Source organism: Nicrophorus vespilloides, unplaced genomic scaffold, assembly GCF_001412225.1.
Source record: "Nicrophorus vespilloides isolate i.1.1-1 unplaced genomic scaffold, Nicve_v1.0, whole genome shotgun sequence".
NCBI lineage: Eukaryota > Metazoa > Arthropoda > Insecta > Coleoptera > Silphidae > Nicrophorus > Nicrophorus vespilloides.
In genome coordinates, this window is record NW_017099317.1 from 1 (window position 1) to 26,923 (window position 26,923).

Consider the following 26,923-nt stretch of genomic DNA (forward strand, 5'->3'; position numbering starts at 1 on the left):
TTCATATATCATAACTGGCAATTAATGAACTATATAGTATTCATAACTAGTCCTTATGAACAGATTATGTAATTTCATTTGTATAATATAAGTATTTAGATCCTTGCTATACGTCCTTAATTCATTCCAGATTCGTAAACTTATACCAAACAGGACTTATACTAAACGAATGGTTCTCATAAGAAATAAAGGGAAAATGATTAATCTGTTCCAATACAAAAAATCCTATTGTTGCTGAACCTCATTCATTGCATACGCTGAATCTTAGGTCATTGCTGAACCTCATTCATTTCACTGTCCATCTGTGATGAACGATGGCCCTATTGCTGCAAGCACCGAGAGGGCTCACAAAGGGCCTGGCTTGACCAGGATTTGAACCTGTGCCCACTAGCTCGTGGGTAGGGCGACTTAACCATTCGGCTATTAGTCGTTTTCTTATTATAATATTACATATTGGGTAAGACTCGATTTAACCATTCGGATATTTAACCTTCGGATATTAGTCGCCCTGAATGACAATTTAACAACCTTTTCCCTAATTAAGCCTGGTTTTACGTTTACTAAAAATATATCTAAAGAACTTTCCTTCTATATTCTTCTCAAGATATTTCGTGTATATATATATATATATATATATATATCACGATGGATTTGTTCCGAAACGAAAGTATACCGAGGTACCACTGTACTACTGTAGATTTAATTTTTCATCTATCAATTTTTAACTATTATTATTTAGTTCTGAGATTATTTTATTACTACCTTATATTGTAGTCTAAAAACTTACGTTACTTAAGTTACCATAATTGTCCATAATACAACTAAACACTCCAAGACCTAAAATTTACTTTTTTAAATGTACTGTGTCTAAAGTCTAAAAACTAGTTCTTGTGATAAAATAAATTAAATACATTTTGTATAACATTAGTATTCAAAATAATTCCCAAAAATTTACTTTTTCATGTCTACAACGTATATAGAATATTATAACAAGTTCTTATAATTAGGAAAAGTATCATAATTTTCCATAAAGAAACTAAACAGACTAAGGTTTTAAATGTCCTTTTTTAACATGACAACTGATAACGATTCACATAAAGTGACTTTATTTTATATAACTTGAGTATTTAAATCATGATCTAAAATTTACTTTCTTGGAGTGTCTAAATAGTGAAGAAACTCATAACTTGTTTTTGTCTTAAAAAACTTTGTCTAACATAAGTATTCCAAATAAAACCTAATAAATTACTTTTTAGATGTATACAATATTAAATAGCATAGAATTGCAGAACTAGTCAATATGATTACATAAATTAAATAAATTTTGTTTAACATAAGTATTCAAAACAATGTACAATGGGTATTGAATAGTATAGAATCTTAGAACAAGTTCTTGAGATTAGAACGAATAACTGAATTTTGTCTAATATATGTATTCAAAGCAAGACCTAAAATTTTACTGGTATTGAATTGTAAAAAACTTGTTCATGTGATTAGATAACTAAATTTCGTCTACTGTAAGTAATAAAAACAAGACCTAAAAAATTATTTTTTTGATGTGCATAAACTCTACAAATCTACTTAGTTTTTACATCTATGATTACAAATACAATTTGCTCATTAAAATTTATCCCTAAAACGAATTTAATTAATTTTGTACATATTAAAATGTAATTATTGTTTATATATATTTGAAAACGAATACTCAATATTTTCTGCTATATTTTGTTAAAAATTTCTGGCAATAATTAAACTGTCATTGCAATAAACGCAAATAAAATACTCTTTTAATGATTAGTGAACACTATTGAACTAAATCGTTAGGTTGCATAAAACTCGCAACAAATGTGGACGTTTTAATTTTTTCCCAGGCTTCGGCCGTCAATCCGGAGGGTTGCCGTGCGCAGATTTAAATAATTCAAATATTCGTCGACGCTTCCAACTCTACCATTCTACGTCAAAAATAGAATTTGCTCTTTGCTAAATTAATTCGAAGACGTTTTTGCACATTTAAATATTTTAATGGAAACGCTAAAAACTGGCGAAAATTTAATTAATACTGTATGTTTACCACCCAGAATGCAGCCAGATGGATGATTCAGTCGGATACATTTACACAACAAAGCATTTCATGTTTAAGCCTGGATAGTTGTAAATTTATTTTAAGTTACAAATTCATGTGTTTTAAATTGTAAATTATGGAATAGTTAAAATTTTTAGATTATCTGAACAACATTTAACATTTGTTATTTGTAAAATTGTTTATTTTAAGTATAAAATAGTTATTAAATAAATGCAAAACTTTCAACATTAATTAAATGTAGTAGAAAATTTTCCCGGGAAATTTAAATCGAAATTGAAATATAATATGCAGTTAAAGTTGTATTTATCTTTATGTTTCTTATTAATACTAGCCTTTTATATAATTAATATAAATGCATATATACTTTCTATGTAATTAGTTATACAATAAATTTTATGTAATATTATCTATATACTTAATGTAATTAAAATTGAATAAAATAAAAACTTGTTTTAAGTGGATGTATAATATTTATGAATTATTATTATTTTTTATTTAAAATTATGCATATTGTTAATGTTCGTAAGTTTGCATAATTTAGATTATAAATATTAAATGATTTACCTTGGTAGAATCCTCCAGCATTTTCGTGTGTTCAGCAATAAAGCGAACACAGAAGCAAGACTTGTGTACTTCCGGTGGACAACGTGAATGCGAGAAAGCCGGATTCCGGAGGACTGGGCTTTTGACCCCTGAGCCGGGTGCTTCTCCCTCGAGCACCGTGAGATCTTCCGCTTCCGTTTGGGGCATGGCCAGAGGTCCGTGGATTTGGCAGCTGCCCCCGAATGGACCGCCCAGACTGTCCGCCAAACTAATTAAGACAGAACCAAAGCGAAAAGTGAGTACAAACAAGCGAAAAGTTGTAAAGGGGAGAAGATTGTATAATGGTACAGTGTCGAAACTTTTACCCTGGAGATAGTTCCTCTTTGGACGGCGTCCGGCTGCTCTGGAACCTCCTGGGGCTGCGCTCTTCCGTTGTTTGCACCGACGACTTGTACGGATACAAGCATGTTGAGAATTGACGACCCCTCATCAGTAGCCTGCTCGAAACATACCTTCAATTTACAAAACGATTAAACTTAGAAGGGTGCTATGGCGCTACAGGGGATTCTCTAAAACACTCAACACCTCAGAGCACACAAGATTTATGTAACCGTACAAACAGCTTACAGGTTTAAAACCCTCTTGCATACAACGCACAGACAGCTTATAATAAATACAATACCACACAGACTATAACCCTTTTACCTTTTACACTAATGCAGACGAGCTACATCATTTCCAAATACAAAATAATTTAAATGCAGAAATTTATTGCGTAATATAGTGGAAATTACGTGACCAATATTCCTTTAAATGTAGAAAATTTTGTTTACTATTATTGCGTAATATAAACAAATAATTATTAATCCATTATAACAAATAATTAATTATTATGAGTTCCAACAATTACATCATACTAAATTAATTTCGAAAGCAATTAATATTCTAAATAACGTAAAATTTCATTCCAAGTTAATTATAAATTGTAATTAATAATTATTTTGTACAATAAAATTATAATTGCAATTTTGTATTAAAACAAAAATTCCATATTCTATATTTATATTTCTATATTTTCATGTAAAGTTACAACTTCATATTAATAATTATTATTTTATTAAACATTAAAAAAAACTCTAAATGTTTTTTAACTTAACCATAAGTAATACATTTTTAGAGTTAAAAATTGTTTGCGTATTTTTTAACTGTTTGACCATAATATAAATTTGTGACAAAATAAATAAGAAATAAAATAAACTTAATTCATTGACAAGTCATCATATTTCAAAAATTTCTAAGCATTTATTTTTTGTTTTACATAGTGCAATAATTGTATATTTTCATGTAAAGTTAGAACATCATATTAATAATTATTCTTTGATAAAATTAAAAAAAAACTCTAAATAACTTTATAAGTAAATCATGAGTATTAAATTTGTTGGTATCAAAATTATTTGCTTATGCATTAAATGCATTAAAGCATTTATTTTTGGTTTTACTTAGTCCAAAATTTAATTTATGTAATTAAATATCTAAATAAACTATGCCTTTTTTATATTAAAAAAATATCCAGTTTAAAACAATATGAATCAAAACTACAAGAAAAATGAAAGTAGTATAAAACTTAAATATAGTTTATTTAAGAAATTATATGACTTATATGTCTATAAAAATATAAGAAATAAACTATGAATAAAAAATATCTAAATAGAATCTTAGAGAAAAATAGATGATAATACTAAAAAAGTATGATAAAGTTAGATAGGTTTATGTTAATTGATTGTTATATAAGAAATTTTTTAAATATTTTTTTTGCAAGTATTGTAATTATATTAATATGAAGGTAAAAGTACAAAAATTAAGTCAGGAGAAAACTATATAAAAAATGAGGTTGAGTCTAAAAATAACAATTCATACCTATTCGTTTCGAACATATACTGCGGTCTTCTCATCACCAGTAACCTAGGTAATATATGGATGAAGACCCTCTTCACCCAAGGTGACATTTTATGCGTCTGCGGGGATCGAAAGTGGACGTTCAGTACAACCACCGTCACGCATATACTGTAACATACAAAAAACTCATGTAAATACATTATTCCAGGTTAGATTTAGATAAATTATCAGGGCAACTAATAAATCTCAAAGAGGCCTAATTTACTTCAAGTATCTTCCTTTTTTTCTATCCTCCGGGACCCAAACAACAGTCCTGTTATACGGCACGACACAAAATCATTAGTCAGATGGACAGAGTCATTGGTTCCACTGCTACGAATCTCGTTTTTTCTTCATTCTTTACCCCCCATTGTGTTTCTTTCGCAGTTCCAATTTAGAAAGTGGGACGAAAAATGTATAATTATCATTCAAAAATCATTTGTTTCAATTGTTATAAGGGAATTGCCTGTATCGTAAACATATGTAACTGCGAAATTGACATTTATTTAACAATTATTCAAAATAATTTTATTTTAAATTTAGTTTATCATGTGATATATAATAAGTTGAATTTAATTTGTTGAGTAAAAAATAAATTTAATTTTAACATTGTGTTTTGTAGTTTAAATTTAGAAACTGGGACGTAAAATGTATAATTATAATTTGAAACTGATTTGTTTGAATTGTCAGAAGGGAAATGCCTGTATCGTAAACATCTGAAACTGCGAAATGCGTAATCCTTGCAGCCAATTCCTGGACGAGATTACAAATGTTCGAACCAATAACTGACGGATGCGCCGGGTTTATCTACAGTGACGCGGATACAACAGGATCATATCTATCTCTCACTCCACACCGCCAAAACAAAGACACACCTACAAAAGAGGATTTGTACATTTATACCGCATCTGTATTACAGCCAATTCCGATTGGGTTTATGCGCGAGCGAAACATTCAAATCCTTTAACAACCAAACTATTTTTATCTTTATCCATTTCTATTTACAGTTTGATGTATTTCATCTCTGTAACACTTTAATTCAACTTTCTTTAATGAAATCTTATAAACATTTGCTAAATTATTAAAAAAAAATCTATTTGAAATATATATGGAATATTAATTGAAATTTATTGTTTTATTATATATTGAAGTACTTTTAAAATTTCTAGATAAAATCTTGATAATTTTTAATCTCAAATATTTTTCTGAAAACAAATCTAACCAAAAATATATTTTTTTAAATAATTTAACTATTGATGGAAATGAATAAATATGTATGATTTATTTAGAATAAATTATAAAGATGAAATTCCATACAAGATTGCTGAAATTTCTGGAAATGGAAAATTTCATGAAAAGAGGAAACATAAAATATCAGTTCATTTTGGGACACCTTTTAATTTTCTTTGAATTTTATATATTTATTTATGTAAAATACTACTTATTAAAATTTGTAGGTTCGTTATATTATCTAACAATAAAATATATTTTTATTTAGAAAACAAGTAAAAAAATATTTGTTCAATTATACGTTTTATGTAATATGAGTAGACGGAGCAATTAAACGTTCATGAGTTTAATTAGCGCTTATAAAAAAATAAACAAAAATTTTACTAGGTTATTTCATTTTACAGCTTTTCTGTTTGTTGCAAAACAAGCAAAAAAAAAAACAAAACGCGAAATGGCGAGACCTGAAGCATTTCGTTTTATTGGGATCTTCGGGCCAATAGTTCTTCAGATGTATCGTCAATTCATCTTATTCCGTAATATATTTTTGTTACCATAAAAAGGACAATAAAACGAATTGCAGCATCCCTCAGCTCCATTTTCCTCTCCACCATTATTCCCTGACGCAAATGGTCTTTACATTAAATCAAAGTGAAGAGGTGTCTTCTTACTGGCCACCCTAGCAAAATTAAATTAACTCATTGAACGTAATCACTATTAAGAGATCCAATATGATTTTTATCCCTTTCCGTTTTATTTCTCTCCTCTGGTCGTGCAGTTTCCTGCAGCTAAACGTTTTTATCGATCCGAAAGATAATAGTTCTTTCTACCTCTTCCACAATAAAGGAATAAATTTTTTAAAAGTATAAAAGAAAACGGAAATACATGAACATGAAGGCAATAAAAAGGAATTACTGAAAATTACTATTGAATATATATTTTTTTTAATAATTCCAACTATAGTATTCTCGTTTGTAAAGATGTAAAGGCTTTTTTTTGTAATACAAAAGTTTTATATGAAAGGTGAATACGAATACGCAGTGAATGGAAGAAAATCTTCGGCGGATTATTATGCAATTATGAAGTGGTGTCGTGCAGCGTAATTTAATTAATCATGGGAATACGTGTTCGAGATACGATTAATCTTACCTTATTGAAACTAATATCATGGCGAAAATGAGATATTTTCCTAATAATGGGACCACTAACGATGTGGGTGGAATAATCTCGACGACTAGCAGGAAGAACACGTGGAGACTAATAAGTATGGAAATGGAGAGTGTCACCTGCAGAGCAAAGAAAAAAATAAATTATTATTATAAATGTTGTCTGATTTTTTATTATTATTATGAGGATGAGACTGGAGAAGAGCTGAAAATAAAAATGTTGGAGGCGATATGCAACATCCATCAAGTTGACGGACGCACGCCCCGTGCAAAAATAACTTTGATCGAGATAAATTTGGGTGAGAGTTTTTTTTTGCTGGGGTGGTAACCCGAATGTTAACAATATTGTTATGGTATCACCGGACATTAGACATTGCGACAGTGATGTACGGTCAAGGCTCCTGACATGCATTTTTGTGTTTCAGTGTTATCCGATAGGTCACTAAAATCAAATACTACAAAATCATATTTATCATGTGAAGAATTAGCGTTTATACAAGAAACGGTTTTTGAAACTGAACATATTTACAAAACCGGTTTCTAAATTTTAACATAAAATTGAGATAAGAGATGCATTTTAAGATTTAAAATTCTATAAAATCATATTTATAAACATGTGAAGAGTTAGGGTTTGTACGAAAACCGGTTTTTGAACCTGAACTTTTTTACGAAACCGCTTTTTAATATTTGATCATTTTTTTTTATTTGAAAAACCAGTTTTTAGTTGGTTTTTGATAAGATTAAGATCAAAGTATCTTAATCAAAATTTATTTACATAAAAGTTTTTATAGATTTGTTCCTAATATTAATAATGTTTTAAAGTTTTCATGATCCCTCAATTTTTGTAGCATTTTAAATATTAATAATAATAGAACAAATATAAAAATAAAGTAACTCTTTTCAAAAATATAATCGACATGGTGCAATACACACAAATATAGCGGCTTCGAACAGTATGGATTTACGTACGTTTAGAAAATTTCAAAACAAACTAAGTTTTAGATTATCGTATATCCCAAATTATAAGACGCTACCATGTATAAGACGCCCATGTATAAGAGAAGTTTGAATATGTTTTACTATATACAAGTAAAAATCCGGAAATTTTGGAATTAAACTCGTTAAATAAGGTTCCACTGTATAACAATTTTTTAAGAACTTTTTATATGAAAACTGAACAATATTGTTTATGGAAATCTACATTGACAAATTGTGAATTAAATTTCAATTTTTTGTTCAGATATAATTTTAAGGTCAATAATCTTGAAGAGTTGTAAAAACAATAGCGTCGGCATAACAAAAATCCCATTAATTATCATCTCAAGAATGGAACAAAGGATCATAACAATTAAGAAAAAAATTGTAGCCGCAATCTGCACTCACCCCTCCTAAAAGCTAATGATCATGAAGGGAAAGTAATTAATTTTCTTGCGATGATGGGTGACAATATGGGAACTTTCTGGGGGTGGCGAATGAGAGAGCGTGAGGAATAGGATGAAGAAGAAGAAGACAGAAAAAATAACTGTCCGCAGCTCGTCCATTAGCTAGACGTCACGGAATTTCATTTGGAAAAAAGTCTTTGAACCTATTAACCCCAATACGCATCATTTTTTCTGTTATTTCTTTCCAAAACCGTTCACAATCATAGTGTTTTGAAAAGAAAATAATTAATAAAAAAAAAAAGAACTTCTTTTTTATGATTTTATTTAATATAATTAAATATAAATTAGAGTTTTTATATTTTAGTATATAACAAAAGTAATATTTTTCATTTTTTTTTTCACATTTATACAAATTTCAAAACTTTCCATTTAATAATTCATCTGCTATGAAATTGAAAAATATTGTTATTGGTTTTAATCGAACCAAAATATTGCCTCTAACGGTTGTATTGATATCACAGTAATTTAATTATCCCAGAAATACACGTATTATTTAAAACCTGGTTCTATATGTATGTGCATTATTCATAAAACCAAGCTAATTTCGCAAACTCGGTTTCAATTGTCAATATTAAAAATTTTGTTTCAGCGCCATTGCGCGTTTTCATTATTGAATTATTTTTTAATTTAATCGCCAGTTTTTTTACTGTCTATCATTGCACATAGCAATGTAACTTCGTATGCAATATATTTCAGTTTAGTGGGAACCAAATTGGACAAAAACTGTAATTAAGTAATTAGTGTCAATTAGCAGGTTTTACATACAGCAATAGGCAATATACCGGACTGTTTAAAACTGGACTAAACGAAGACTTTAAATCAAGATAAATATCAAATAAAATCAAAATAAAATCAAGATTTTATTTTATTCAATTTTAATTTAGTTGGTTTCCTATATTCAATCCGGACTGATTAAAGTCGCACTATGCGAGGTATTGATGTAAACTTGATCATTCAATAATGGAAGTACGAATCACACTGCATAAAGAAAATAATATCTTTTAGGTATAAAGATAATATATTTATATTTATAGTAATTTATTGTTTTGTTTAATTAAAAACCGCAAAATATTGTTGAATGACTATTTTTTATGAAGGAAATCCATAAGATTTTAGGAAATTTCCAATAATGGAAGAATGAGTAATTTGATATTTTGTAACTTTATAACGCAACAACTATAATTATAACAAAAGAAAATCAGTACTCATTCCTAATATTAGTTTAAGAAATATTTGAGAAACTCAGTAAATTTTGAATGATTGACTGATATAAAACGAGTGAATAATAACACTTTATTTTTTGTCATAATACTAAAGAACAAATATTCAATGATTAATAGTATTTAGTAAAAACTATAAAAACTTAATTATTGAATAATAATAGTTTTTTAGAGGTACTTTTTACTAAATATATTTTATTATTCTATAAATGATGTTTTTTTATATCTTATAAATATTTTTGTATAGAAAAACAAGTCTGAGAAAATTGTCTTGATTTTAACATAACATTAAGTAAATCCAAACAGACGTGAATATTCCATACAATACTGTTTCTTTGAATATATTATTTAAAATGAAGAAAAAGAAAGAGTTATAGACGGAATTGGCAATACATAAAGCTGGATGCTTGGAAAGCTGAAAACACCGATCCTAATTTGCCTATATATGTTGAATAACATATTGCATTTTGATGGAATAAGATGACTACATGCCTACAGCACAGATGTATATATGTGATAGACCTTGTTAGGATCAATATTGCTAGTCAAAAGCAACAGTAGGAATTCGTTTATAAGAGACAACCGTATTTTACAAGTTTTGTACTATTTCCTTCACTGTTTCTAAATATAAACTAGTATTTTTTTACATATACTTATTAAATAAGTTTATTTTTATAAAAATAAATTAAAATAATTATATTATAAATAAAATAATTTAGATATAATTTAAATATATATACTAATGATTTTATTAGTAGAAATATTATTCTACTTCTTATTTCTTCTAATTAAATTGTTGATATATAAATTATATTATTTAAATTATAATGAGAATTCCAAAAAATAATAATATAACAAAATTTATTGTATCAGACAATATAATAACATTGCAACTTGTTCGAGACAGCAGGTTTATATGAACTACTAAAAATTATAGAAGAAATCGAGGATAATCTGATTAATTATATGAAGAAAAATGTTTATATAAAATGCACTGCTTCCTTATTTTGGATTAGCTGTTGCTAGGATCGAAGAAGTCAAGGCGTGACTGGCGTGAAATTGGAATTGAATATCAATGTGAATAAATTTTGGTTTGTATGTAAATTCCCGTGTTGCGAAAAGGGGGAACCGAGGAATCGCGGCAGTACGATAAAATATTTCGCGTGTGAAAACGGCGTCGGCTTCGCTATTTTCGCTTCAGAGACACTCTATTTTCCATTACGTTCAATTTACTGCTATCATGTTCGACGACCGGTTGCCTTCTGCAACTCTATTTCGGATAGTTTGTTTTATGCATAGTTAAAATGAACCGGGAATTCAGATCGAAACCGTTTTCCTGATTAATCAATGTTTCCGGGGTTGCCGAAGGAGCATTCTCAAACTAAAGCATAGAAGCATATCCGCCTCAAACTTTACTATACAAATATATTTCACATAGACCTCGGTTATTGAACACAAATCCAAAATAAAATCTTGAATTTATGGAGAAAATTTCGGTTCTCGAACAATTTGTCAGTAGTGCAATTAGGTACGCTATAATCTCTCCATTGAACAATTAAATTTAGTCCATATTTTCTATATTTATACGTATAATTTATTTTTGTGGCAAGAAAAAAAATAAGATTTTAGGAAATTTTATTGTGTTTTTATACAATTTTAAAAACAAATTACTGCTACAAATAAACTTTAAGAATTGATTATCCTGTCTTATAATAATTCTCATTGATAAAATCGTCTTTTGAAAATTTTGTTTGAAACCAAAATTTCACTTGAAATTTTAAATTCTTTGTATTTATAGTGGATACAATTTGAAGATCGTCTTTTTGCCATCCTATTTTAGGCTTATGTGAAATTGTTGGAATATTGGTTTGGAACCTCTATAGACTAGTAAATTACCATGTAACGTCGGCCCATTTGCTACGGCACACTAGATTTCACCTGAATACAAACTAATTACCGCTGCCTGAATAATAAATCGCTCGGTAATGTAATCTGACAGTACAGGTTTTTGAGGAGGGGTGCGAGGGATGTATGAGGATGAATACCCCACCCGTCGGAGAGCAACGGACATGTTTCATTAGGCCATTAGTGCTTTTAGATGTTCGCAAAAGAGATTTTTATTATTGCATTCCGCTCATTATCTTAATGGCATGGCATGCCGGAGTCGATGGTTAATTGGCGAGCACAATGCCATCCACATTCGTAAACTTAAATTGACTGGGATTTGTTCGGTTGCAACAGTCATTTAACTTTTCACAGTTTTTAATTTCTTTTCAACTTAAAAAAAACTTCTGTCTCAATCGATATTGATAATGAATATTTTACTTCTAAAGTGACTTAAAAATAAAAATTAGTTTACAAATTACACAATCAGTCTGAAAAGTTTTAAATTTACTAAAACTAAATTTTTATAGAGCAAAACAATAGTAAATTTTAAAATACAGTTTATATATTTAGTTCCTCGAAGAGTCTAGATTCAAATAGTCTGAGACATTGGCAAAACCAATTACTTACGCTATGTACCATGTTTCTTTTTGAACAGTTCAATTTTCTAAATGTTCGACCATCGAATTTTTATATTTTTCTTTTTCTCTTCTAAAACTTTGTTCATAATTATTTCTTCTTTTTACCTATGATTATGTATTTATTTCTTCGATTCAAATAGACCGGTTTCAAATAGTCCAGCAGTACAATTAACTGCACTATGTATTACAATCTTTCGTTTTGAACAGTTTGTTTTTCGAAATGTTCAATAACTGAATTTTTACATTTTTTTCATTTCAAAGTTTATTTCAACTGTTTAAGCTAATTTTATGTATTTAGTTCTTCGATTAGTCCGGTTTCAAATAGTTCGGGTAATTGGCAAAACTTTAGCATTATAATTTAAACCGTTGTATTTTCAAAATGTTCGACAACCGAATTTTTATATTTTTCGTTTATTTTTTCTCTCAAAACTTGGTACGTAATTATTTATTCATTTTTACCTACGTTTTATAACGTAATTTTACCAGTTACGACTTTCTATATTTTATACTACTACAGATATATGCACTCAAAATATAAAATAATTAATGAGTAGTAAACGTCATGCATATTCGTCAAGTTAAATTCGTCATAAGTCGTTCTTTTGCAATAGTTATTCAACTTTTCGTGATACTCGCAGCAATTCCTTTCCACTTCTTCCTCTTTTTTTTTCTTTGTGGGTTTCCGGAACGAAATATAAAAATTATGCGGAAGCGTCACGTGATTTCTTTCTTTTCGTGGGGTTCCCTCGAGCACTAACTCATTTCCGTTTTAAAATTAAACTTGCGGACTTACAAAACGATTCCCGCCGTTTCGATCGTACAAAGAAAAAGAAGAAAAAGAAATGAGTGGAAATTTTGTTTTGTTTTGAATCGCTTTGATCCCATTCCAATCTAAATGCATTTCCTCCAAATATATACAATATCTTGACTATTTGAAGCATCAAAAAAATCCTTTTATTCTATTTTTTCTATTTATGTAAGCATTTCTTAGTTTTCATTTAAAAATACATAAAATCCATAAAATTAATTAATAATATTTTTTGCTAAAATAACATAAAAATCATAAAAATTGAAAATTTCCATAGAATAATAATAAAATAAAAAGATTTTTCTGCTCACAAATCCATAAAATTTATTTTGTTTAAAACTTATTTATAGGTTTTTTTTTTTAAATTATTTGAGGTATTTTCTTGTGTATAAATTTGCATTTGCTGTAACTTTGTTAGTGTTATAAAATGCATGAAATTTATACACTTTAATGATGATTTACAAGTAAAATAAATTATAAAGTATAGTTTTTAATGATATATGCATTTCTTTATTTAACATCTAATCTTTTCCAAAGTTCATTTTAAAATCCATAAAAATTATATTGTTATATAATTCAGAAGAAAAATATATTTTTGAAAGTATCGTCTTTTAAAAGAATTAATAAGTTAAATCTATTTTCTAAATATTTATGAAAATTTCATTCCATATATTCTCAATATATTTATTTATATAAATATTTTCTATCAAACTGTGTCTGGTTTTTATTATAAAATCTATAAAACTTCTGACGTTTAATGAAGATTTATCAGCGAAATATATTTATTTTCAGGATTTGAGGATTTCACTTGCATGTAAGTTTATATGGAAAGAACTTAGAGTAAAGTTATTCCTTAAACTTGATAAGTTTCACAAATCTCGCAATTTCTCTCTGTACGAGATTTCAATCTAGACAAATTCACGTGATTTACAAATATATATTAGAAAAAACTTTATTGAATATAAATACAGCAATACCTCTCATAGTGCGGCTTCGATCAGTCCGTATTCACTATAATCCGGTTTTAATTTTAAAACATACAAAATTTTAATTGAGAAATAAAAATAAATTCATGTATATTTTCTTTTTATATGTATTTAGTACGGGACATTGGCAGATTATCCGGACTATACGAGGTATTTCTGTAAATATTTATTGAACATTATTTATTTACATTTTTTTAATTAAATCTAATTTGGTCAGTCGATCAAAGTTTCTATATCTAATTTTGAGTTAATTACTAAATTTTTATGTTTCTAATTTTTGTAATCCACGTGATTCGTAAAATATACATAATAAATGAAAATGTACACTAATGTTGATGACACAGATGATCAATTTCATTCGTAATTATAAACTTGACATCAGTACGTCAATTAATTGTGATTTGCAAGTATCAATCAAGTAAGGGCGTTCGTTAAATTCGGTTCACAGAATATTAATAAATGTCGATTCAACGTTGAGAACTATCAATCATATTTTGAAAACTAAAGCCATAAATCATTTGAGTTAAAAATGATTTGACGAGTAAAGAAATGACAAATATCATGATAAAGATTGAATAATTTAAAATTCCTCTACTTTTAATAAATTGATGTAATTCATCAATTATTTATATTGTTTTTTCAATAAATTTTAATAATAATAATTAGTTACACATAAACCAATTATGAAGTTGTCTCTTGTTAAACTTTATTGGAATTGAGGCTCCTTAGACATTTTGTTAACAGACAATATCATAAAAAATGGCTCTTTGCTCTAAAAAGGTTACCGACTTCTGTTATATAATTATAATTATGAATTGCTCAACTGTTACAATGACTTATTGACATTCAACCCAATTAAATATCTTTATTATTAAAAAGTAAATAATTATTTTGTAGTCATTATAATGTTATATAATAGATATTTATTAAGTGCGTATTTATAAAAATATAAATATAGAAACTTATGTTTTTGAAGCGACTTTGAAATCAAAGCTACTTGTTAAAGCTTTGCTTTCATGTTGAACAAGTTTATGGAAATAAATCTCTCACTAACGAGCAGAAAGTTTCCAACTTAATGAATGCACATTTTGTGAAACTATAGACCTTCATTTCGCAATCAATATTTTATGTTATATAATGAAAATTTTATTCATTAAGAACCAAAATCGTGTTTTCATTTATATTTTATTTATTTACTTTAGTTGTAGAAAATTGGCACTTCATTTATATTATAAGAGAACAAAATGAAATATACATATATTTTATGAAAAAAAAAGTTTTATATAAAAATTTAAAAATAATAACAAATTGTGTTTGAAAACCATTAATAGATCTGAAAAAAATCAGAATAGTATGTTCATTAATTTTTCATTTCAAAATTGTTTTTATGGTTGTTTAATTAAAATTTGCTGTTATCATTATATTATGAAAAATAATCTAATAAACAGATTTAGATTTTTCAAATATATTCCAATTGATTTAAGTTCTCTTATTGTGAAATTTTATTAGTACAAATTTAATATGCATATTTTTAGTTAAATTTATGGTTTTATTTGCACTTAATCTTCATTTTAATTGAAGAAACTAATCGGGCAACAAATATTTAATTTCAGGTTATATTCAAATAATAAATGTATTATCTGTAATCCCGCATTGTTAATGGAAATTCAAATACAGCTTGAATTATTTGGGTTTAATCTGTATTTAAACCTACTCCCACACAAATACTTAATCCATTTGAATACATTACAACCCTCCTATGTAACTTGTAATATTTAATAGAATGATCATCAGATTGAATATTATCCGTTCAAAGACGATGTTCGTTGTCTGAATTGTTCGTTAACTTATCATCGATTTAAGAAGCTAAGTCGCTTCATAAAGTGTGTCCTAAAATTAACTGATATTTAATTTAAAAAAAAAAACATATTTTTTATTTGATAATATTGCTGCTCAACTCAACAGTTTCCATTTTTTAAGTTAACTTTTACAATTTCTACGCGATTTTCGATCATGTCCTTTTTCATAATTTAACCACAATGTTTACTAATGACAGCATATATAAATCTCCACTATGGGTTTAACGCGAAAAAAATTGCGTCAAATTTAAAATGTCAGCTCTTTTTAGGACTCCCGTTTCTTTAATAAAAATCGTGTCTTCTAGAAAAAATAATTTATTAAGAGAAAAACTATCAAATTTCTGCTGGATTTTTTTAAATATTTATAATTTTTATGTTTATATGAATATTAAAATTGTTACTATTTAAATTAATAGATTTATTTAAAACCTTATTTTTTTAATTTAGAATAACATTTTCCTTAGTTTTATGTTGTTTTTGTCATGAAATATTGGAATTTCAAATTAAAGCTTTTCTATAGTAAAAGACACGTACTGTTGAAATAATGATCCGAGCACGTATATTTTGCTTGTGGATATGTGCATTCAGTCTGATTATATATTTGTCGAGGGAAAAGAAAACATGTTGGACGTTGTTGAAATTAAAACTGAGTGCAGTGTAAATAATAGTGAACAGCCAAAGAAGCTGAAAGGAAAATAAAGAGTGTTATTCGGAAGGTCCAAAACCAATATTTCCCCGAGGATAGAACATCCTTTTAAAATTTTCATACCCGTTTCCCCACACTATTATTATTCACGACCTTGCCCTTCCATTTTTTTTTTCTCTCCTTCCTCTTCGCTACGTATATCCTTCTGCTCCATTCTTAAGTACATAATAAAAAATATTTTCCATTAAATTTAATAAATTTCCCGTAGGGCGAGTAAAAATTTGGGCCTCGATCGTACATCATGCCATTGGCATCGTGGAATGTTTTTATTAAGCAATAGCCGACCCACCTTTTCTCCGCTGTCAGAGGGCAGATAGAATGTAAGCACTGTGAGAAACGAGATGCCCATGCAAGGAATGATGATGTTCACCGTGTAGAAAAGCGTCTTCCTCCGCATTGTTATGTTGAATGTTATGTCGAGATATGGTTCATCACAGCACGTATAGAACTTCTCATTCCTGCAATTCAAACAAAACTTTACTTTTCCCATCCATAAACAAATAAAGAAATAAAAAAAAGAAACATTAAGAAGTTCATAAATTTAAGACGCTTGTAAAGTAATTTACTTGTATGTAAACATCTTCAGATTTCAGTTTACAGCAGATTGCGTTAACTAAGTTGTAGGTAAATTTGGGTTGAATAGCACTTTATACCTGACAGCAGGAACCTCCAATATATCCCATTCAACGGACATGTAGAATTCGGATAGATCGACACCGACCTCGACCACGTTGCTACCAGCCTTTTCATCCATGTGCCTGAGATCGACCTGAATGCCAACAGAATTGATTACTTAACAGGAACGTGATTCTATAGAGCCCTTTCGGCCCCCGGAAAACAATCTAAACATTTAACACACAGATCAACAACGAACAAATTAAAAATAAAGGAACGAGTAACAACAACACATTTATAGATTTTGGAAGAGATGGTTTGACGAAGAAATTGAAGATTAAAAGAAAAGATTGAATTGGATTTCAATCTTTTCTTTTGAAATAATGGATGGAATTAAATCCTGTCGCGTGGTTTTCTTTACTAAATGCATAATGTTTTGTGTAATTCATTTTGTGTCGTCTGAATGAAAGAAAAGAGAAAATTGTAAATTATAAGTCAAAGGAAATAATAAACAGATAAGTTATGAGTTAAGGACACCTAAGACACATATAGAACATTTAGTGGGATCCGCTTCACGGAAGAAGATAAAGTTGCTTCTTCCATAAAGGGCTCGACGGTGCATGCCAGCTGGGAATTGCGATCTAAACTATGCGGAGACAAAAGATGGAAAGAGATGGGAGGGATGAGACCATGTGAATTAAGAGAGGGGCACTAATTGAGTGGACACATTCTTGTACGAAATGCGAGGGAGATAAAGAGAGAGAGCTTACTGTAAACACGCTTGATGTACGAGCTATTTCGCTGTACGTTTACTCGACGCGTCTACTGAAACACAATACAAGTTTCTCTTCTAATTCGTATATCTTATATAATTGAATTGAAATTCATTATATAACTTTTTCAATTCCTCATAATTTAAAAATAATATTATTTTAAATGAAAAAAAACAAACATTAGTTTCATATAGGGTAGTGTTTCCTAACGTGGGCCCCACAGGGGGATAATTTGAAAATGGACAAATCTAGAGTTTCACCGTATGGCGTATTATGTATAATTTACTTAGAAAGGCTTTGGTAGAGCATGGCACAAAAAAGCTTAGGACCCACAGACTGAGGGATTAAACATTTTATTTTTAAAATAATGTTTCATTTTTTTATATAACTGGAATTGTTTTCTAATTCTGCAACAAAAACAATAATAATATGCTTCTCCAAAACATGGAATATATAGTGAACAAAGTTTGACTTCTAATTTGTATCTTTTTCAAACATTTTTAAATTATTGATACAAAAATTTAGTCTCATTTAAAAAATATAATACAGATTTATTATTCATAATCTTTCAATACCTCATATCAGTAGAAATTTAGTCCCATTTTATAAATAAAACTAAAAATATTTGTGTCCTGATGCATCCACCCAAAACATAAATGTAATGATTTTTGTCTTGTTTCTTAGGATACTTATATAACCCGGCGCATCTACCCGAATATTGATACATCTACATATAAATAAAGTTTTTTTTTTTCTAATTCGTATCTCTTATATAATTTTTCAATTGATATCACTAGAAAATTTAGTGTCATTTTAAAGCAACAAACAAATAAGACTTGTGACTTACGTATTTTCTTTCAAAATCTTCTAATTTCTTATATTATTAAAAAAATAGTCACATTTTAAAATTAAAAATATAATTGATTTGCTTCTCCAAAAAATAATTTCGCTTCTAATTTTTTCTTCAATGAGAAAAGAAAAGTTAATTGTTTTTCTTTCAGAGTTTGTAACGTGTTTCCACCTAAAAAATAATATAAGAGAAAGTTGCAAACTTTGTACCAATATTACAACTTGATATCTAGATGTAAGTTGCATTGTATGGTAATAAACTAAGGTTAATGAAACTTTACATATGAAGAAACTATGAAACAAGACATTTAAACTCAATATTGGGACTACATATACTGAACAAAAATCAAAACATACTTTTTGTAAATTGTTCCGAAGAAAACTAAAATTAAACTAGTGGTCCATCCTGGGTAACAAGTTATTTGTTATTAGATCAATTAATGAAAATTAATCAAAATTCGACCACAATGAGTTAGAGTAAGTTATAAAAAAAGTAAAATTATTCATTTCTGTCCAAGAATCAATTTTATATAAAGAAACTAAGAACAAAGAGATTCTATCTCAAACTTGTATGTTGTACATTGTGCAAAAACTAAAAATTACTTTATGTAAATTTTACATTGAGAAATGATTTTCTTTTATTTAATTTGAATTCTTATATCATTTTGATACTTTTTTCCAAGAAATTAATTACTTTTTGACACTGTTAAACCTACTCCATTTTTATTCTCTTCTCTCCATATATTGAATAATTTTCCAATTACTCACTAATATGTAGGCAAATCATCAGATTCTTTAATCAAGATCATTCGCCTTTTTCAAAGAAAATTAAGATTTGCAATACGAATATATATCCTTTTTGGATAAAACGAAAACCATTCTCCCCGTACGTCTTTTTATTGTTGATTCGATGGTGGACAACTTCGCTCCGTCTCTATCGATTCGGATAGATTATGGCCATTTTATGGTCAATTTATCACCGCTCCCTCAAATTCCTCACGTAAGGATAAAACTAAAAAGAAAATACGAAAAAAGAAAACTTCGCGAAAATACGTCTCCCCGAAAAGAAACAGTTTTAACTTTAAATTGCTCAATACGATATTGTTCGAAGTACTTCAAAGATCATTTATCAAAGACTCTCTCATCCACGTTCATTAAGTCCCCTTTTCATATTCTCTATCCATTCGCAATTCACTGAACTCACATTACTTTATTTTTTTTGTTGCAATTTTCTCAAGTAATTTACTCGGATAAACTTGCCATGTGACCGACATTAATACAAAAAATAAAAAACAGAAATATCTTTCACGCTGGAAACGAAACATAATTTAATTTCCGCTCTGAATATGACATTTTCATTTTTTTCCCACTCCTGCTCTCGCTCAAACTCTCCCATTGTAAATATTTTATGCGAAACGCATCAATCTCTTTTTACCCGTTATATTAAAATATTGATCACTAGCCAAACATTCATATTCATACAAATTTCAATATATTATTTGCAGGAATATTTCTATTTTTATATATATTTTTTTATGCACGTTCATTCACAATGCATTTGTAATTAAATTGAATTCATTCATATTTATATGAAAATTTTAATAATCAATCCAAATCCGATGTTATCAATGCTTCCGATGTTATCAATATTTATAGTAACTAGTTGTAATAATCTTAGTTATAGTAAATAAACGTTGTTACAAAGTGATTTTTTATTAAATCAATATTGTTGCCGAAATTGGACCGGTGTCTGTGTTGCACCATTTAATATCTATAAAGAATGTTTACCTTTTATTAATGAAAGGTAAATTTAAGTAATATTGTAGTTGCTAAAACACTTCAACGATGCATTTAGTAGACAGTTAATTTTTTAATTTTGTAAATTTAGTTTTAATTTTAATAGTTCATAGTTCTTAAAGTAAGTAACAAAGTCCTTTCTCATTTAGAATTTAACTAGTACATTCACCAATAAACGTTCAATCTAAAAAGAGTTTCCGAATTTGGACCGGTGCCTAAATTGAACCCGTATAATATCTTGATATCTGTAATGAAATTTTACCATCTGCTAATGAACCTAGGTTGTCTATTTTATTAAACCTAGTAAAAAATCAAATAAAAAAGGTAAGCTTAATTGAATAAATAATATTTAAATTATTTTTTCATTATTATAAATTTATTATACAGAAATATATATATTTTTGTTATAAATATGAACGTAACATAAAATTCTATTGGTTTTCTTTGTTGTAGTAAATTGGAATTTACATGAACTATAAACCATCCATTTATATTTGTGTATAGATTTGCTTGTAAAAAAATATATTGATATAAAGAAACGATGGATGGGCATGATGAGGCGTTTTCTCCATTTCTTGTAAATGTTCGGAGAGGAATCTTTCCAAGTGTCATCGTCGGTCATAAATTTGTGAAGAAACGACGGCTCCGGCAGATTACTTTATGTAACCGAAGATTGTTTGCCAATATAAATCGATACACACAAAAAGCTAAAGACCGAATGACCTTTCAGAGTCGTTAGCTTTAGCAAACATCTCTTAGGTTACCATTATTAAAGCTTTAAATTTAAAAAAAAAAAACATCAAGAAAAAAATGGACAATATTAACTGTATTAGTAAATATAAAAATATCATTTTGACTTAGGTAATTTAATTAAAGTAATATAATAATAAATATTTAATAAAAAATGAAATTAATTATATTTTTTTATTCAATAAAATTTGTTATTAATTATGAAAATGTTAATCTTGGATTAGGTAAGTTTTGTTCAATATTTCTGAATCAAAATGTATCATTTTTATTGATATAATTTAATTATCTAAAGTTTTATATAATTAAAAATATTTATTATTCTTGTATAAATTTTATTTGATTAATTGATAATAAAACTATAAAAATGATTTTAAAATCCTAGATCCAAAGAAACATATTTGTTTCCTAATTAGTTAGAATCTAAAATCAATTTAGTTTCTTTTAAGGCAACTTTTTCCTTTTGGAAGCTTTATCAGAGGATAAATGTCTGATCCCATTTTACGTAATTATTTCTCAATAGATTTTTTTTTCCAGCGAGTGTTTGAAACACGTCAGTAGATTAATTGGACGATAGCCTCGAGGAATGCTTTTTATACTCCCAGATCCTTGCCAACAATCTCACTCACACATCTTTGATGATACTTAGTGGAGAAAACGTACTTGTTTCAACTTTGCACCTGACAAACTTTTAAATCATTTCAACAATTTACTTTTAATTTTCAATTAATTCGATATACTTCTATTAACTAATATAATGTATTTTAAGTAATTACTTCATTAAGCGAAACTTTGTTTTTAGAGGTAAATTTACTTTAGCTAAATCTTTCGTAAGAAAAACAAAAACTTTTTCCGAACAAATTATTTCTACTCTTTTTTCTCTTTAAATATGTCCTTTAGAAATCTTTAGTTATTAATTTAGTATTCATTCTCCTAGTTTTCTTTGCTACAAAGTTTTGGAATTTGTTATACTTCATTGTCTGAGGTGATGTTAACTAAGGTATCTCTTCTAAATGACTACAAAATTTATATGTATTAATAATGTATTTGAAACAAAATTAAATCACTTTAATTAAATTTTAAATAATTTGATTATATAACCAATATACTTCGTTAGTTTTAATATAAATAAAGATATATCCATTAGGTATTTATTTCAATGAGAAATACAATTGAAATGCAGCAGTATTACCCAGTAATATGTAAGTTAAGGACAAAACGTTATATCTAACTCATCCAATTTAGTATGTGGTTTTATATAGAAATTTACTGCATATGAGGTTTGGCTACAATTGCAAAGAAAAGCAAAGTTAAAACACTGAAGAAGCCCGGAAAAGTTTTGCTTGTCCCTGATCCAGATAAACTTTGGAATCTAATACAGTTATTGTTTGTGTCCTTCCACCATATCACTCATCTCATTACAAAATAAAAATACATTGAATTATTATATCTGTTTACATTAAATATGATGATTATATAAAGATTTTTTTAGTAGCGTCATTTTAACGTGTTTGTAGCAAAAATCTAATGGGTAAAAGTATTTTTTCAGGCGCTGTAAAGTGTTTCTATTTATCGGAATTTGATACTGAAGCTGCTGGATCGAATTTCCTTGTTATGCGAAATTGATATTTCCGTTTTGTCAATTATACCGAGAGTTGCAGGCCGTAGCTCTGTCAGATATTAGATTACGTTTACACTAGCTGAAGGATGGAGGAATGAAAATAGAGAGAGAAAGAAAGAAAGTAAAAGAGAGAAAAGGAACAGATGATAAATAGCATCTTGCAAAGTGAGATTCTCCTCAGGAAAATTACATCATTTCATTTGCAGAGGCGAATGTGATTTTTCACTGAACGTTTTTATTCCTTTTCTCTTCCTTTTTTTTCTCATCCCAGTTGCATCCCGACCGGAATAAAGTGGGCGGAAAAGCTGAGTTTTTCTTTCGGAATTTCCCGGATGGTTTAATGCAAATATCATAGTGCGAATCAAATTATGAGATGTAGAAAGAAAATGCGATATGAAAATATAAGAGTTGCAGGGAAAATGTAGATCGATGCGGTGGTGTTCTATTGTGCTTCGTCGATGTGCCTTTTATTGCTTCGCGTTTCCTCCCTTTATGAATGTGCAGGATTTAAGGGATGTGTGTGTATCTATGTGGTCGAATAGGGGTGATTCGGGTGGACGGATCACGTCGGGGTATGGGGGGGTGTCAATACGCGTGTCAGCCACGATTTCAGCCCCGGACCAAAGCTTGAAACTGTGTGTAGGAAGCATTGATGGTCCGAGGCTGACGTTAATAAAGCCCACATTATTCATGCAAGCCGTTTCAAGCCTAGGCGACATAAACACTTATTAAAACCACGCTCTAAAAACGCTAACCTCCCTTAATGGAAAAGGTATAAAATTTGTGGTGCGTCAAAAATCACAAATACACCACAAAATAAAAATAAATAAATAAATTGGTACCAAACGAAAGAACGTAAGGAATAGGAAGACTTCTAGAAGAATTTCCAAAAAGAGTTTATTAAAAAAAAATAGACAATAATAATAATAATAATAATAATAATAATAATAATCGGTGGATTTTTAAACATTTCTTTATTTATCGTATCAATTTTAAAGGATTCCAAATGCATGCGGTTGCAAGTTTAAAAGGATCGGTTAATTCGGTTTAAATTAAAAAATGGAATTCAAAAATATAATTAAATTAATAAGCCAGCCATGTGTGTGTTTATAGTTATATAATACTTATATTAACAAGTTGACTGCCTCTCCCAAATGCCTCATTATGCAATCTTTCACAGAATGACAAAATTAATGAAAAAAAGTATTAGAAGTAGTTGATGAAAAAAATATAAAAACGCTAAAAAAGTTTTACTTTATACTATTAAAAAAGATTTTTGGAAAACGAATTTGTTACGAAATAATTAAGAGAAATGACGACCTCTCGTAGATCTACAAGATAACTTGTGAATAATATCAACTATGACTTATGTTGTTTTTTATAATCAGTTGTTACGAGTTATCTCGTAGTGTTTATTTAGTTGCTACGAGTTATCTCGTGGTTGTTGTTAAATATGCTACAAGTTAAACCGTAGTTTACATTTAGCTGCCACTAGTTCTCTCGTACTTGTTATTTAGTTTGCTTTAAGTTATTTTGTGTTTACTTTTATGTGCCACGAGTTAATTCGTTGCTGTTAATTAGTTTGCTGCTAATTTAAATGCTACGACTTAATTCATAGTTGTTGTTTAGTCTTATGCAAATTGTCTCGTAGTTACCATTTAATTGCAACAAGTTAACTCAAATTTGTTGTTTAGTTTATTGTAAGTAATCTCTAGTTGCTAAACTTGTAGTTGTCATTTATTTTGCCATAAGTTATCTGGTAGTTGGCAGTCAACATGTTAAATAGTAGGATTCCTCTGAGATGAGAGAACTAATACATCGTAGGTGTTGTCTCGACTCCCGGAAGCCGTAAAGCTTATTTACCCTCCTTTGTTCAATGCATTAATCTACCATAAGAACAGCATAAATCGTAGAAACGGACCAATCGATCCACAGTTTCTTCAATTCCGATCCGAAATCACTCGTTAATTAGGATATAATTTTGGCTGCGGTTTCAGTTTTCAAGGGCTTTAATGATTGGAACTATCCCACCGTAACGCCATTAATTTTCCCACGGCCCGGAATAATTTCGTGAAAACAAAAGTGCCTCGCATGCGAGATTATTAATGGTTTCCCTCCTAAACGCGACAAAAAATAGAGCATCCCCCTGTAAACAGCTACAGCCCATAAAAAAATAAACGTCGACCTCCCTGGACCATCCATCAATGGCATCCCGAATTCTCACCCTTTCGAATAAAAAAAAACAGTATATTGCAAAACGCGTATTTTGAATTTACGTTATTTACTCTAGCCAATTACTTCTGCACAAATATTAGTCGCTGAAGGTAAAGTTAGCAAGTTTTAATTGTGAACAGATTTGCGCAAACTTCCCGTCCTCGTGATTAATATAGTTTGTGATTGTTTTGCACTGGGATGTGGAGCTCTACTTTCGGTTTTCCACCCCTTCGAATACATTAACCGTAACCGTTATTCATGATTCATAAACAACCCCTTACCAAAGCGAGAATCATTAATCTTAAATCCGAAACTAAATAACGACTACTCTTTTTTTTTTCTTCCTCAAAATTTGTTATTAATTCATCGAAATTTCTTGTTATTTTAGGGTTAATTCAAAACTAAATGAAAATATTTTTTGTTAACAATTTTAATATTTTAGAAGCTTTTTAGTTGTTTTTTGATGGGTAAAATTAGTTTTTTGTTCTTCAAACTATTATCCTTAAAATTTGATGTTAATTTGGAGAGTAAATGCAGAAGTATTTAAAAATCACTTTTTTCTCATTTTCTATCAAAATTTGTGAAAATTTCAACTAAATTAGTTATTATTTCGGAGGGTAAATTCAGCTTTTCAACTACGTGTCTTTGTTTTTTGTTGTTGTCTGTTTGTGAGTTTCATGCAAAACATAGCGCAGGCAGTAGTAGTAGTAGTATTACCATGCATTTTGGTTATTGATGGTCGGAAATTGACCAGTCAAGAGATTTGTTGCACTAGAATCCATGCAATCTGGCAAAATGATTTAATTGGCCGGATGATTTATAAAATGATAAATGCAATTTAATTTCAGGTTTGTTCTCCGGTGTTTCATTTTTTTTTGTAGTGGAGACAGAAAAATAAATAGGAGTTAAAAAACAAATATTTTTAATTGCGAAAAAATGAATAGAAAAAAAATCAGGTTTCAACGAAACTGGACAAAATCCAGAAAAATATTTATAAAAAGAAATAATTAAAATAATAGGTTATAATATTACAACGAGATTCATTCAATATTTGCATATTTAATATACCAAAATATTTTGTAACAAAAAACTTATTAATCATTAAATAATTTGACTGTTTACATACACTAATGTAATAAATTATGTAGATTATTAATCTTAGTTATGTAATTATTAAAAAAAAACTAGAAGTTCTGAAATCTTGTTTGTTCTGAAGTTATTTTTTAAAATAAAATATATAATTCCTAATTTAGTTTATAAGAATTGTCTATATTTAAAAAAAATATTTTGTTTACTGGTTTTATAATTGTTTTCCTTTCTATTAATTTAATCATAATTAATGCAGGAAAATAACATTTAATATCTTTTAATATTTGACAAAACCAATGTTCTATTTAGATTAATATTAAAATTCTGTCAATAAATTTTATTAATTTTATTTAGCATATTTAATAAATTGTTAATTAACATTCAAAATATATTAATCTATTTGGAAAAATATTTTAATAACTTGCAATTAATTATAAATACACAAAATTCTTATTCATTATTTTGTCATAAGTAAAATAATTTCTCAATTTGCAAGATAAAGATAAAATAAATGTTTATTTGTGAAAATAAAAATAACTTTATTTTGGTATGTTAAATATATAAAGTTAAATGAAAACCTTATTGAAATGATGAAAAATAAATGGAATTAAAATAAAGAAAAACTGTGCTGATTTCTTCAATCTGTATACAGAGTTATATATACATATATATATATATATTGATATTGTGGCATGCTTTGGTGTGTTTAAATATTTTA

The 26,923-nt window shown here is 28.2% G+C and overlaps 1 protein-coding gene across 2 annotated transcripts in view; it reads right to left on the reverse strand.

Annotated features, from left to right (window-relative positions):
• Nucleotides 1-2,642: 2,642 nt before the first annotated feature.
• LOC108564343 (acetylcholine receptor subunit alpha-like) overlaps nucleotides 2,643-26,923 on the reverse strand; it is a gene marked incomplete at its 3' end in the record, with an annotated part of 68,620 nt that continues 44,339 nt past the window's right edge. The window contains 6 exon segments of one of the 2 annotated variants that reach the window (XM_017923354.1): nucleotides 2,643-2,894; nucleotides 2,992-3,138; nucleotides 4,544-4,690; nucleotides 6,938-7,074; nucleotides 16,790-16,958; nucleotides 17,154-17,269. In XM_017923354.1, coding sequence (XP_017778843.1) covers nucleotides 2,643-2,894; nucleotides 2,992-3,138; nucleotides 4,544-4,690; nucleotides 6,938-7,074; nucleotides 16,790-16,958; nucleotides 17,154-17,269 — 968 coding nt within the window. 2 annotated transcript variants of the gene reach the window in all.